Genomic DNA, 15569 nt, shown 5'->3' with positions numbered 1-15569 from the left:
CAATTCTTCGCAGAGTTCTAAATAAGAGGATAATAATGAACCTAAACCATCCCTTAATGTTTGCCATCCTTAGCCCCTTTTTATTTTTACAACAGAAACGATGGTAAGCAATAACAATGAAATCCCTCACTATTACTTTCCTACGTGAGCACTCTGCAGCAAGATATTTTATAACGAGAAAACGTCCAAAGTTTTGTTTAATAAAAGTTATCATTGCACCATATTTCAACAAAATATATGACATGACTGGATTCTAATGCGCTCAGGAAGAAAATGTATGCTGCACCATTTATATAATACTTTAGGTATATTCTTATTAAAAGACTAAGAAGATATTCTTATATTCTAATGTATCCTTAACAAATTATCAAACTATCGTATCAACTTTTTAAACTAACGACAAAAGAATCATTTAAGGTGATAAAACTGACGTTTGTTATTTCATTCATAAAGCCATTACGCTTTTAAAAAGATCATTAACAAAAAAGAACCCTGAAATAATATAGTTCTACCATTACCACTATTAAGATCATACGTTTATATTTTTCACCAAGCAACTCCTTATCCAGTAACAATAAATATATTTCATCTCGTTATCGCCTAATGAGATGCGAGGTAGCGTGAAACGCGGTAGAAAGTGCGAATATTGTTATAAAAAGACGCAAATAAGGTCGGATAAGCAGGCGTTTGAACGATCCTTATGTCTTTGCTGGATCACGAGAGTATAAGAGATATTTTATAATGTAAACGCTTTTTGTAAGCCATATGAATAGAGTTACATTAAACAAAATCTTAGAACAGTAGAAAGCTCTCACTGAAACTAACAATGAATATGAAATTGGTGCCTTGCTTTGAAATGTTTTATGATTAGACTAGCATAGCCTTTTATAGATAAAAAAACAGGTGTTTTATGATATTCGTTATTTGGATATTTTTTTTTGTAATAAGCTAAGAATATGTAAATGTATAAAGTAAAAAATCGGTTAAGTAATTGTCACCATTATTACTTGTACCTGTATCGTTTTTGCATTTGTTTACTTATTTCCCATACATTTCCAATCAATTCTGATACAGTCCGCTAGGGGCGCTGATTAGAAGTGTATGGTCAAATACGTAAACAAAAAAATACAAAAACAGTCATTTTCGTAAAAACGTAAGAACTCTTACTAAAGGTACTGTAATATGACGCGAAAAGTGACATTTAGATAGCCCAGCCTTAAAACTAACCTATTTCAGTCCGTAAATGTACATCTTTGTATCCAAGAGTATACCTCTATAAAATTTGAGCAGGGATGGACGTAGTATCCATCAGTTGGTGTCCCCACAGTATGGGCATCAATCAACGGCCCGTCGCCCCAGATGGTGCCTCAATTTGATTGCAATATACCAGTGATAGTTTGTGCAAATAACCGTATCAATTTATATGATAAAGGTCAATTGTTTGGGACAAGTTTCATTCTTCGGGTTATTTTTTGTTTTATATATGTAAACTGTAGGAACGTTCCCTTTTTGCTGAAAGTTGGCGTGGTGACATTGTCAATTATACACTCTCAGGGGGTTTGAAGTTTGGTTTCTGGTGGAAATAAATTTTACATATTTTTAATGTCTTGGTTTCGATGTAAATTTGTATTCGTCTGTATTTTTATTTCCGTACTTATCCATAAGATATTATGAAGGACTATAGATTTATAACAAGTAATTCGTTAAGCTGCATAGATAAAATTAACCATAACAAAACAATTGAAATAGTAAAATCGACTCGTGAGTAAGCCATATTATTTTAATTACTTCGCTTCTTTATTACATTTAATCTTTACATTTACTCTATAATGTAGCACTTATAAGCGACATGGAGCCTGTAATCACAGATAGGTAGGAATGAAGTTCCCTCGTCGCTTCCGACGCTACTACCGATAGACCGATGTCGACCTCAATCTTACTTACAAGCGTTTTCTGAACTATGAAGCCTTCTATTTGTCTAGAAATAGTTCTATTTGAACAATATTGTTGTCATAGCTGGAAATGACTCTGTTGGCGATGAGGGTAAATAATTCGTTCGGAGAATGGCGGGGTACTTTTTGATACTTGATGTATAGAACAGAATAGTATGAAGTTAGGCTTAGTAGTTTTAATATGAGCTTCGAAATATTCTTATATCTACACGTTGTGATACTTAGAGCGTATTGCATATAATTTACAACAGATAATTTAGTCATTATTTTGAAGAAAATCTTAATTACCTTAACAATTGTAATTCTTTTGCGCATGTAATTTTCCCCCTAAATTAATAAACATTATTATTACAAAGCATACCTACGCTATTTTAGGCCTACCTGAATGATGAAGAATGTTTCTTAGCATCCTTTTGGTGTGGCGAAAACTTTTGAGACCAGTCACCACATCTGGGTATTCGACACGAGGGAAAAGTTTTGCTCACTCCATTTGATAGTACTTAATTAATTTAACCCTTAACTTCGAGATTCTAGCTAAATGTTAATAGATGTTAACCATAAAGTATGTTTAATAGTAATATTATGTTTTATTACATTTACAATAAGTATATTTATATACTATTATTCGGTATTATAATAATAATATATAAATATATTCCTACACTAATATGTATGGCTTTTAGGTTAGCCCATAAGCGTATCGTTCCTGCCTATAGTAGGATAAATATACCACAAACGGATATCTAGTATAGATATCCAATTCGGAGCCAGCGAAATTGGATATTTGAAATTATTCCATAAAGTTTTATATACGTTTCAGTAATATAATCCTAGCTCTGCACTCCTACAAATTACCGATATAAAATTCACTCAACCGTATAAAAGCAGAATTTAATAAACAGGATAATTTGTCGAAAATTTTATCGGCGTGCCTCGCTCGTAGTAAATTGCTTTAATAATGTATTCGGTATTATGGTATTAAAGATATTAAGGTGATGCTTATCTCCGTTCAGCTAGAAACAATGCGCCATAAGTCTCCGTATCTGGGGGAAGTTTAATATCAATGTAAGAACGTCGGTCGGAAACCATGCAGACGGAATTTTGCTACCCACGCTCTTATGTTCACATAATATTATGTCACTATGTAGATATATGCGCTAATGTCTCGGAATTTCTAGGTTCTAAATTTAATTTCAAGTTTTGCAAATTAGGCATTAAAAGTATTGTGAAAAGTTTTCTTATCTCATATTATTTTAAAATCGAAAAAATCACTATAGACACTATATAGAACATTTCCAGCCATAAAATGTTATTAGGTTCTAATAAACGAAATGTAATGTGAAACACCAAAAATATGTGAGTGATACTAGTGTTGAGTTACTAATGACTAAGTGAAAATGTTAGCTTGTGTGTGTCAGCCTACGGAAACAGCGTTGTTGTTCAAAGGAGGACCACCTGTAACGATGGGGCCACTCGGAACTAGTAACAAAACCCGTAATTCAGCAGATGTAATGAAAACGATCAAAGTATTACCAAAAATGGGCCGGCGATTAAGCGAAGATACTAACGAGAGTTCGCCTACGTTGTCCGCTATACCTACATATATTGATTCGTCGGGTAGTCTTTTGAACTTACGAATGATTGAACGAAAAGCGAAGTCAACGAAAATTTTAGTAAATCCAGTTTGTTCAGACAGTGTTAGCGATGATAGTACACATTCGCAAAGCGCAAAGTCGAAATGGAATGGAAAGAAAAAGCGACTGAAAGTAGATAAAGAAAAATATAATAAAAGCGAAGATAACGCTGAATATGAACGGAGCAGGGACGGAGCTAAAGAAGACAAAAAATCTATATCATGTTTTAAAATTAAAAGTTGGGAAGATAAGTCTCGCGCAAGTGATGATAAGAAATTGGGTAAAGAAAACTGCGCTAACGAAAATGCTAGTAACTCCATGGACGCGGATAAGCCTGATCTTATCAATCATTCTAGAAAAAATAGTAGAGATACGTTGGTTGATGAAGGAACAATGACGGATGATTCGTTTCTGAAACGCGATCCGAAGTCGGATATCAATGAACCGGTTGCAGAAGATGAGGTAAGTGGATATGTATAGGTATAGCTATATTTTATAATATCTGTAAGGCTCGAGAAACAATATTTTTATATGTATAATAGGAATTACAGACAAGTATGCAGTTTATCTCGTGTCAAGTGGCTACTCCCCCCCAATAAAATCTGTAATCTACCCCAGATAGGATAAGATATTCCTATCTGAGGTCCTATCTGAGGTCCTATATGAGGTCAGCCACTGATGCGCAGGAACGCCAAGGAAAAGTATGTTTCCTTTACCACACTCTTCATACAAGAACATAACAGCTTAACATTGCTGTTATTAGGCAGAAATAGGTGTGGCGGTTGTGCCGCCGGAGTCGAACCACAAATGGTCTTACCATCTTCATAAGATTTCCCTGACGCCAAGACGACCATATAAAGGTCGTTGATCAATCGATCGTTATGGTACAATTATTTATATTAAATCCTATTTAAATCCAATATTGATATAACCCAATCGGGCAGTCAGTGAAAGGAATTGAGTTCATTACGACTAGTATTTGAATCGTCTAGTGCGGTTCAATCTGTATGTTAATGAACTGCAATATTCTGAGACCGCAGTCGCCTTTGAATAGTCTTGGACCTCTTATTTTCCCTTTGTGGGTTAGTAATGACATTGTATACGAAATTTCGTAATTTGAAATTTGATTGCCTATTTATAAGAATCAAACTGTGGTAGGTAATCTTTTTTTTGTATGTATGTCTTAATGTTTGGCAAGACCTACGGCTTAAAACGCTTAACATACTTTGGTATATGTGGAGTCGTTAGATTAGTCAAATTTATGGAAGTGAAATATTCCGTTTTCAGTTAATTATTTTACCTTACTTTAAACCTTTATTTCAATATCCTCAAGACCGAACGCAGTAACGCTCAATATTCTTCCTGTTTCCCAATAATTTGGTAGAGATCTCGTAATATCTATTTTTGGCTTATTATTAGCACAAAGCTCACGTTATTGTTTGTTATGTGGGAAGCCGCACATTAGACATACTAAACTAAAACCGTCTAAGTCATCATCTCTTACTGAAATTAGTTAAAGCTTATATCCTGTTTGGGGTTAGTTATTGTATGTTTATGGGTTGTACTAATTACATGTTTATCTATTATATATATTTAGGATTTGACATAACATTCTTAATGAATTTGTTTGTATGTGAAATTGATTTTATCTGGTTTTCGGAAAAAGATAAAAATGTTCTTCATAATCAACAACGCATCCGAGAGTTCCATCAAGAGTAAATGTTTTTAAGTTAGGTGTAATTTGAGAGAAAATCCATAAGTTACCTAACCTAACCTAAATAGTATCCTTTAATATATTTCGAAAATATCATAAAATTTTACTCCAAAATTACCGAAAAATAAATGAAATAGAAAGTTAATGAATATTATAAAACGAAAAAGCCATTAACTTCTCAACGGCTGCGTTTTGCTTACAATTGAATTTGAGCTTTCTCTCTTGAGTATTTAGTTGCCTTTTAAAAATATACATTAAAAAATAATAAGAAAGCTGAAGTCTTTAAACTAAAAGCGTACATTTATAGTTTAAACTAGTTTAAAGCGTAAAGGGTTATTCCTTTACGTTTTTACTGAAAATTATGCATTTTAAAAGGAAACAAAGTGTTTTAAAATTTCCACGGGAACTATAGCGCGACCTGGTAACTCAGTCCTCGCCTGCTGCGAACGAAGTTATGATGTAGCGGTCTCGCCCATAACTAGTTTGCACCGTAAAATAGGCAATAAAATGTTTACGTCACTTTGCCGTGTCTAAAATCATTATTAACTGTATTCTAGCTGAAATTTGAATTACAAGACTCTCGTTTGCACCTAAACGTGTTAAATTAACGACGAACAAGTATTGGAGGCGGAATCTATTCATGACATAACATAAAAGCTTTATCGCGTTTTAATAAAGTTTATTTCAATGTTATAAGCCCCGCTTTGATATAACGACTATCAAAACTTTAGGAGCTGTTTTGTAACAATTACTTACAATGATTATTCAAAATGAGAAATAAGTAATAAGTACCAACTAAGGGCGTATTCAAGAAGTGCTGAAAAGGCGAACACGTTCACCTACATTTTTATTTAAAAATCGTTATGAGGTAGTTTTTATTTTTTCAACAAATAATCCAGTAATCTATTATATCACTGTATATAATTTCACTACTTGCATTAAATTTCCATTGGAATAGATTTAGGAATTTCCCAAAATTAAGTAACTCATAACCAGTTATTTCGACGGTAAACGACCATAAATACATTTTCGAATAATACAAAAATTGTTCAACGATACTCTTATGAGCACAACATTTTAATATAATATATTTGTTTATATGTATGTAAATAATATTTAAATACCACTAAGTAGATTACATTACCTACATTTTACAGTTATGTTGAATCATTTACGTAAACACCTACCGACCGTTTTATCGCCTTTCAGCGAAGTTTGCCTCTCAATATCTATACAAGGCGGGGATATTCAAAGTCTTCAATGGATTGCTTAAAACGTGTAAGGGGAGCTGTAAAGAATTCTGTAAATGTTTATTTCTATAACGCCCCTCATGCCCATTTAAGGCTAAGGTACTTGTTTGACTGCAACCTTAGAGATATTTTAGTGATAACTTTTATAATATTTGTCTAGCAGTAAATATAACCACGGCAACACATAATAATAGCAGTGTTAAGCGCTGCTGTGTCCTGGTTTGAAGGGTGTTGTGAGGGGAACTTTAGGAATCTGTGGCGGCCCTCAGGTAGGAGTTTAATTAAGGGTTGATTGCAGATGTCTATGAGTGGCATACCATCCATGACTCACCATCAGCTGGACTGCATGCTTGTTTGCTGCTTCTATATAAAAAAGAATCTATTCTGATTCATATTATATTCTGATTTCTCACACTGTTAGTTTCGTAGTTGATGAAAGTTTCCTAGGCATGTGCGAGTAAAGACATTCTCACAAACTTCGTATAGAACTGACATGCTCAAAGAGAGGTAATTGAGATTGTAGAAGTAAGGCCTTGAGGATAAAATTAAAATACTGTTGCCGAGATATTTGGCACAGGCAACATTAATTCTTAGTAGAGTACTGAACAGTATAGTTTACTATAGATGAGTTCATTTAGGATTTTGTTTTGTAATATGGTAGTAGCAGACGAGCGTGTAGTCCACCTGATGGTAAGTAGCTACTGCCGCCCATGGAAATCTCTAATCAACACCAGATATGATTAGATATTCTTACCTGAGGTCGTTAAAATGCAATGCCACTCCTGAAGACTAAGCTGGAACGCCTCGGAAAAGTATGCCTCCCCTCCCTTCAAACCAGAACACAGCAGGAATCGAACCACAAAGGGTTCTACCACTATCTGAATTATTCCTTTAAAAATGATACATCATTACAATCGTGATAATACAATAAATCCTCATTACTATTGGTTTTGGGCGAATATTTAATCGAGCCATAATGAGTCATATCTTTCACCTGTATTGCTTATAGTGGTACATAATTAAAAAATCAACGGGTTGCAATCCGGGAGTTCGGGCAGAAGTTAAAACTTTCAAAACCTAAACCTACCTAACCTAACCTAACCTGAATAATAACAAATATAACTGATACCGATTGACATATTTTTTCTATGCTGACACCGGATGACATCTTGACTTTTGCAGTCTGTTTTGCCTTACGAATTTTCGTTGTAGCCACGTGTCCTGACGCGAGTTCATTTTATATCCATCACAAAAAGTGCTCAACGCCGCTAAAGATATTTTTAATTAAAAAATATCGCTTATCGTTTGTGGTCATGAAGTCAGTCAGAAAGTAAAGCGCCGCTTTTTTAAGAAAAACGCGCAGTCACTCCCTTTTTAAAAAATGTCGTGAATAGAAACAGTCTGAGAGCCAAGTGTTGAAGTTGTGTCTTAAAGGTACTGAGAATTAAATTAGGTAAAATTCATTTAAAAATAATATTGTCTGAGTTTTTTTTTTAATATGAAGTAGCTAATGAGCATTCAGTTTAACTGATAGTAAGTCATTATTATTATACATAAACATCTGTAATCTTAAGCCCCAGATAAGTCTAAAGTCCTACCTAAGCTTAGCCACAGTTGCATTACTTCAACGCTCTTATTAAGTTAGACACATTAATTTTAGTTGTTTCCAAAAGAAAAAACACGAAACAATATACAAACGTGTAATATATTACTTCCCTCTTACGTGAGGACCGTAATAACAAGTCAATAGTCCCTAATTTCTCGTGTTAAGCTTACGATAATACATGTAAGTTGTACCTTTTTTTTTCTTAGCGGAACCTTCAAAAGGTACCCGACGACGTGGGAGCGACGCCGGGTTATGTGGAATTTTTACCGCACTAAAACCCCCCCGGTGGCCGTCCTCAACGCTTGTTGGAGAACTCCGGGATCTCCTACGGAACGCAACCGGATATACTCGTATGTACAGTGACCACACATACCGCCATCCTTCCCGGGGTCGCTAACTGGACGGTTCCAGCTCCCACTCTTGCCGCCCGTAATCCCGGAAGCCCCCTTTTAGTCGCCTCTTACGACAGGCAGGGTATACCGTAGCCCTATTCTAGTCCTGGAACTACAGGGACAATGTAAGTCGTACCTACTGACATAATGAAAAAAGTTTAATAACATCCTTTACTCCAGGAAAACGATTTCTCGCTTAATAAGTTATTCTTAGAATCATGAATCATTTTGCAATTTACGAAGAATAAATATAGAAGGGGTATAATAATTTGCAAGGTTCTTTTACCTTTTAATTAAACTTTTAATTTGTTTACCAACATTCTTCGAACTTCGTAATTTACTTGACATTTTTCTGTTTTGTGAGGTTTCGTTAACGAGTTCCTTCAAAGTGAATACGTCTGATATTATAAGAACTTTTGAAATGAAGTATAATCAGGAAAGTGTTTTAATTTGATTTGCCTTTATAAAAATAATAAAAACATAATAAAAAATAAAAATATTTTATTGATCTTAACACAAGTCACATTTACTAGTCGCAAGCGCCCTGATCTTGGTTCTAGATCTGTGTTATAGGTACGCTTATCCACCGCAACTTCATACAATATGTTATTCAACAAACATGACATTAATAAAAAAATATACATAATACAAGCCTAATGAAATGTGAAAGAATTAACGTATATGTATGTGTTTATGTGTGTTACAGAACCAGAACCCTTCCTAGAAAAAATGTAAATAAATTCTCAAGTAATAGATGCTGTAATAAAGCGGTATTCCCCTCTTCATTTTGTGCAAAAAAATTCTATATTTATGGAGAAAAAACTAGTTCATGCCACGTCCTATTATATTTACTAACCTTGCGTAAAAGTCCCATTAAAATTTCTGATCAATTTTGGAGATAAGGCCGTAGGTACAGAAATAAAAAAAAATGGAAACACATTTTTGCTTAAAAGTCATGTATTGTTCACAATATACACTACTTGTATCAATACTTATGATTCGATTGGGGAGGCACTACCAACACACCTATTTCTAGCGCGTAGCAGCAATTCTTGCGTGGAAATGGAATATAAGGCGAGCCCCTTAATCGTCAGACGCGGGAAGCTGTTTGACATGAGCTGCCGGTAAAGCTCCTGTTTCATTAGAAATGTTAAGGGCGTCAATGACAATTTTATAAAAATAATTTTATAGTAAATGATAGATCCCTTACTTCTATTTTTGTATAGATTATTGCTATAATTATTATATTCTACTTATTTTTGTGTGCACATACACGGACATGAAGTTAGAAATTCGAGTACATTTTTCAGTTGAAAAAATAAACACCTACTGACCTGAACTTTTCGGTGGACATTTATATTCTTCAACAATGGTGAGTCAAATGTATTCTTCAGTCCATTTTTAACATGAAACGGGGTCAAAGAAGGCGAACTCATCTTTACCTCACACTGTCGCTCGGATACGTAACAAAAGGAAGATAACTGTCGTAATTGGACCCTCCCTGAATATTCAGTTAACAGCTCTCGAACCATAATTACCTACACATTTAGTTTTTTCCTTAACGTGTCAGAAATGAAAAGTTAGGATTTTCGTTTCGGTTGTGTAACTTCGTTTATTTATTTTTTTTTAATAATTCCTGAATTTGATGATTTTGTAAGTCTGTTGTGAATTTACACCCTCATCACGTATCATGACCGGCCTAAATACATTTCAATGAAATTAATGTGTATCGCTTATTTTTCCGTTCTTTGTATTTTTTTGTATTCAGTCATTAAAACGTTTTCTACGTACATTTATATTCGTTACACGAATGTATTTATGTACGAATAAATTCTAAAAAGATATGAAAGCTAATCCAATTTTATAAGCGTAGATGATCGTCTAGGCATATTTTTTTCGCCAATTTTCTATATATTCAGGTTAAATATCATTGCCTACTATGTTATAAAAGACACGAAAATACCAAACAATATGCATTCAAAAATAATGTTACGTAGATACATTTCGCAAATATTTTAATGACAGACGAATATTCCCAACACCAAATTCAAGTCAGTTGCTCAATTCTATAAGCAAACGTTATTATACAAAATGTGGACCATTTTTTACTGAACCCCGTCTTAATGTTACCCACACTTCTCTCCGGATATTGTACGAACATGCATATTTAATTCCATTCAAAGCCTTTCATACCCGCGTTCACGAAATGTACTATAAAATGTATAACGATTTCCTTTGCCTGAATTTTCCTGCTGTTGTATATTTTGCAAGGATTTTCCGAAAAATGCTAAAATTTCTATGTATTTTATGTCACATACATTTCACACACGTTGAAAAAGAGTTGCTTTTTTGTATCATTCATGTATTTGTTCAGTTGACAAAATCGAGTTCACATGAAAAAATCTCAATAAAAATTGTATCTGAGCTGTTTATAAGCAGAAAGTCTCATTAAATGTAGTAAGACCTAAGTAAACTCCACTTGAATCCTAATGGGTAAAAAGAAACAAGGCGAAAGTGAGCGTATGAAATTTTCAGAGCACATGTAACAAATTTTCTTTAGAGAACGCTAGCTGAATGTTAAATGTAGGGTCTTATAAGGTCTTTGTTTCGTTTTGTAATAGGAGTAGCTAACTTAAAGGTGCAATCCTTTTTATTTCCACTGCGTGAGTACTGCCGTCTTACCTACATCTGCCTTATAACAGGAATGTTAAGTGCTTTTTGTCCTAATTTCAAGATTCATTAGCAAGGCATTAAGCATTCAAACTTGGTCCTCATCGTAAAATAGGAATTGCGCTAACTATTAAGTAATCAGTACAACCGATGTAAAACTATTTTGTCGTCATGCCCAAATATCATATAGGTAAAATCTGAGTCTAATTACAGATCCGTGCCTACAACTTAGCTATAGGTATTTCCTCGTCGGTAGTAGTAGAAGCATGACAATAATTCCTCTACGAATAAATAAATGCCATGAGAAATTTGTCAATACAATTATGATTCTTAAAATTCATCTTTTACAACCATAGACTTTCTTTTTTTCGCTAAACCATTATATTTTCATAAACATTAATAACATTGTTTTGTGCTACAAACAAATGCAATTTACCGCAGTCCCCTAAAGGTAAAAATATGTTTAGTTTATATCCCCGTTAAATTTATACCACGACATTTTAAACAGGCTTTTTAACTATGTATAAATGCGGTGTTAGGTATTAGCTTTATGAGTATTATACATTCATTGTACTGCGTCGACGGGTCCAACCCATATTAAATATTTTATCTTCATCAGCACCCAGGCTTTAATTTGTTCAAAAAGGCCCCAAATTTAGCAGTGAATGTGTTTTGTCGCTTTTTCATGTTGTATCTGTGTATACATTTCATCTGATGGTAAATGGCTACTTCCACCTGTGGACATCTTTACAGATTTCAACCCCAGATAAGATAGGATTCCTACCGGGTCGGCCACTGACGCGCCCCTATCCCTGAGGACTAAGCTGGAATGCATCGGAAAATTATGTCCCCTTTAACACATTCTTCAAATCAGAACACAGCAGCGTTTAACACTGCTGTTATTAGGCGGTAATAGGTGTGGCGGTGGTGCCTCCGGAGTCGATCTACAGTGGGTTCCACTTCAATATTCAAAGCACTGACGATTGCTTATCACTTAACTTCACAAGTAAGTTTAGTAGAATTAAATAAAAACCTTAAGTGTTTTTTCGTGTTGTCTTCGAATTACGGAATGTTCTCCAATTAACATATTTAACATTTTATTGTCTATTAATGAAAAAGAATGTGCTTTTAGTTTATGTTTGAATCAATTATTTTCTAGGTATGGTTTAGTTCGTAAGTAAATATTTGTGGCATAATAATAGTTGTATAGTTATTTTATCTTTCATTTTACTGTTTTTCAAGCTAGTTATCTGGCGTTACTTAGCGGAAATCCATTCTATTAAGTTAGGATTAAAACTACTCCGAAACAATCCACTACCAATATTTATGATGGTATATATTTTAAACCATGCAGTATGTACCACCCTTCCTTCCACAAAGGATGCGTGCAGATGCAAGAAATAAATCGAGATCGTTTTTAAGCATTTGGGTAAAACAAAACTCTCAATCCCATTTACAAAGGATATTTTCACCATCATCACCAACAACCCATTACTGTCCCACTGCTGGGCACGGGTTTCCTCTCATAATGAGAAGGATTAGGCCGAGTTTCTTAACCACTAGGCTATCACTGCTTATTTTAACCATTGTCCATGCTTAATCTGGCATAAAGGAGTAAATCTAGTATTAAATAATGAACGATGGCCCAAGGTACATTTACTCTCGTATAATTTTGTAGGCAAACACTTAAGTGACCTCCATTTAAATTATTCATTCACGAGTAATGTCGGTAGATACGCCCACCCTAAGTTAGGTGAAGATTACCTTGGCTTTTTCAGCTGTAAATTTATTATGTGGGGCATTATAGTACTCTGTATAGCATGATAATATGAGTTATTATGTTTGGTTGTTGGATTGTTTAACGGATTTGGGAGAGATTTCAAATATGTGGCATACTACTCTATTGTACTGATTGATATTTTAAAATACTATGAAGCATTCTTGGAAAGCATTTGCATAGCCCTAAATCAGATAGAGTCTACCTACGTGTAGACAATGATAACTTGACAAAAGCAAAATAATTTTGACTTTGACTGAAACAACTATCCCAAAAACATACGGAATGTTTGTGTTCACATAAGTCTAAAAGTTGATTGACTTTAACTTTTTACAAAAACTTTGCATTTCTATACATTTAAATCTTTTATACACAAATTTTTATTCGATAATAATTTGCACATACGCGATACCTATTGTAGGACATATGCATTATGCCAGGAATCTTTTCAAGAGTGTTCTCATTTCCCAAAGTTTCATGTTTCATTATGGTGAATGGTATAGTAATGCATAAATAACAAACAGACAGACAGACATACCCTCATTTTTACAATAGTCTACTGTTACATAGCCCATTAACATTTTAATTAAACTTTATCTATTCAGCGTTTACTTAGTATCACAAGGTAATGGTACTGTTCCAACAAAAACTGGCAGTTAGCCGAAAGTCCCTTTTCACACTATAATAATGGTAATTTAAAGAACAAAGGGCCGCTTCATTTATTTAGGCGAAAAGGCAGTGGTTATTTTACATGTCAATTCTAGGGTTTGAAGCCTCCGCTGAAACTTCATATCGGGAATTTAAAGCGATGAATAATTAAATTCAATTAGTTCTAATTCTATAATCTTTATATATATATATATTTCTTATGTACGTGTGTATGTCACTGAACTCCTCCTAAACAACTGGACTAATTTTGATGAAATTAGTTGTGTGTGTTCAAGGGGGCTTGAGAATGGTTTAGATTCACAATTTAGTCCGTGGGAAAAGGTTTTTTAAATTAATTTTTAATTCGTAAGTAGTTGTTGATTTTGGAATGTTTCATATTGGATTCGATAGACTTCGCGACCATCGCAGTTTCAAATATTAAATAATAATCTATTTTAATGATAGTTTTTCCCAACAATTGGCGCTGCGATCGAATTGAAAAACATATTTTGTTATCATTGAGTTATTTTCGAGCACGTGCTGAATCAAATATTAAATCAAGAGGTTTTTCACCAAATTTTATGTGCATATTTATAGGTCTGAGAATCGGCTACTATTTTTTTTTCATACCCCTAAGTGATAAGGGTTGTTCATCCTTAACATTTTTTTTATTAATATGGCAACACAACGTTTGACGGGTCAGCTAGTATATTATAAAACATGCCTGTTTTTGGTATTAAAAGTAGCCATGTAGACTATTTGGTCATGTTAAATTGATTCAAGCATTTAAACGAAATTATTTTCAAGTTTTACAGTTTTTATGTAACAAAAACCAATTTGAAGAATTTCATTTATAAATTTTATTGACGATTAATTTTAATTAAATCATTACCATTAATATAAATAAGAGTAGTAGTGAGATGACTCTCTCATTAATTGGATTATTGTATTGATAAATTGTATTCACGTTTATAATTTAATCTACATTAAAATATCATTAGTTTCACAAGTCTTAAATAAATTCTCAAAAAAAAAGATCTAAAATATCACTAGGACATTCTATATCTTAAAGATGGTTAAGATAGCTTGGAGCCATCGTAGAGCACCATAAATCTCCAAACTCCTTATCATGGTATAAAGCCTCGAATCACTGATAAGCTGTTAGTCAAATTTGTTGCTTGTATTTTCCTTTAAGTACTCTTTTATCTCAGCATAATAAATCTACCAGCTTATCCTTTAATCACTTTCTGTTTTAATTAATGTTGACTATAAACACTCGCGGCTTTGCTTGTGTACCCCTTCTTTTATATAATCTCTACAACGAGTTAAAATTGAAGAATATACAAAGTCTTTTAATGTCAAATTTCTTGATGTTGTTTTCATAATTAGGCTAAATTACAACTAGACGATTGTTTAGAAAAAAAATGGTTTTGTGTTATTGGTAAAAGGTGGTAGAACTCTGCCTACGTCAGTGTCAAGCGCTGCTGCTTTTGGTTCGAAATCAGTGCTGAAGGAGAGACATTTATAGGTATCATTTAATTTAGTCTTCAGGGGTAACAAAGATTATCTTTGAGTACCATTCATCCGTAAAAGAATTACGTGTTCGTTTTCTACTTCAGTTCACAAAAAACTTTTTCCAATACTACGAAAAATTTTATTTATTTGCGTATGAACAATAGTGATTGCAACGGTGAAAATGTTCGGCGATTCGAGAGTGAATTATACAATTTTTAGATCCTCGAAAACAATATTTTGATGGATTCAACAACGTTTTATTAAAGTTCTGTGCAGTGAACATTTTTTATGTTTATTTTCTTTACAGATTTTTCGTTTTGAAGAATTTTCCTGCTTTTTATACAGTACCTACCTACTGGGAATTCACTATAATTTAAAATAATTGAATCTTAAAGTTATTGAATTTTTTAA

General features: G+C 33.5%; 1 protein-coding gene across 5 annotated transcripts in view; it reads left to right on the top strand.

The window, feature by feature from the left end:
• ASPP (Ankyrin-repeat, SH3-domain, and Proline-rich-region containing Protein) overlaps positions 1-15569 on the top strand; it is a 401632-nt gene that overhangs the window by 310834 nt on the left and 75229 nt on the right. The window contains exon 1 of one of the 5 annotated variants that reach the window (XM_073073379.1): positions 3284-4048. The exons of 3 other annotated variants lie outside the window; for them this stretch is intronic. In XM_073073379.1, coding sequence (XP_072929480.1) covers positions 3350-4048 — 699 coding nt within the window. In that variant the 5' untranslated portion in view covers positions 3284-3349. Of the gene's footprint in view, positions 1-3283; positions 4049-15569 lie in introns of those variants that run through there. One more of the 5 variants, XM_073073299.1, reaches the window with a different exon arrangement.

Source organism: Epargyreus clarus, unplaced genomic scaffold (genome assembly GCF_041222505.1).
Source record: "Epargyreus clarus isolate Ecla_fem2 unplaced genomic scaffold, WU_Ecla_fem_2.2 ptg000001l, whole genome shotgun sequence".
Classification (NCBI taxonomy): Eukaryota; Metazoa; Arthropoda; class Insecta; order Lepidoptera; family Hesperiidae; genus Epargyreus; species Epargyreus clarus.
This window is presented reverse-complemented; position numbering and strand designations above follow the sequence as displayed.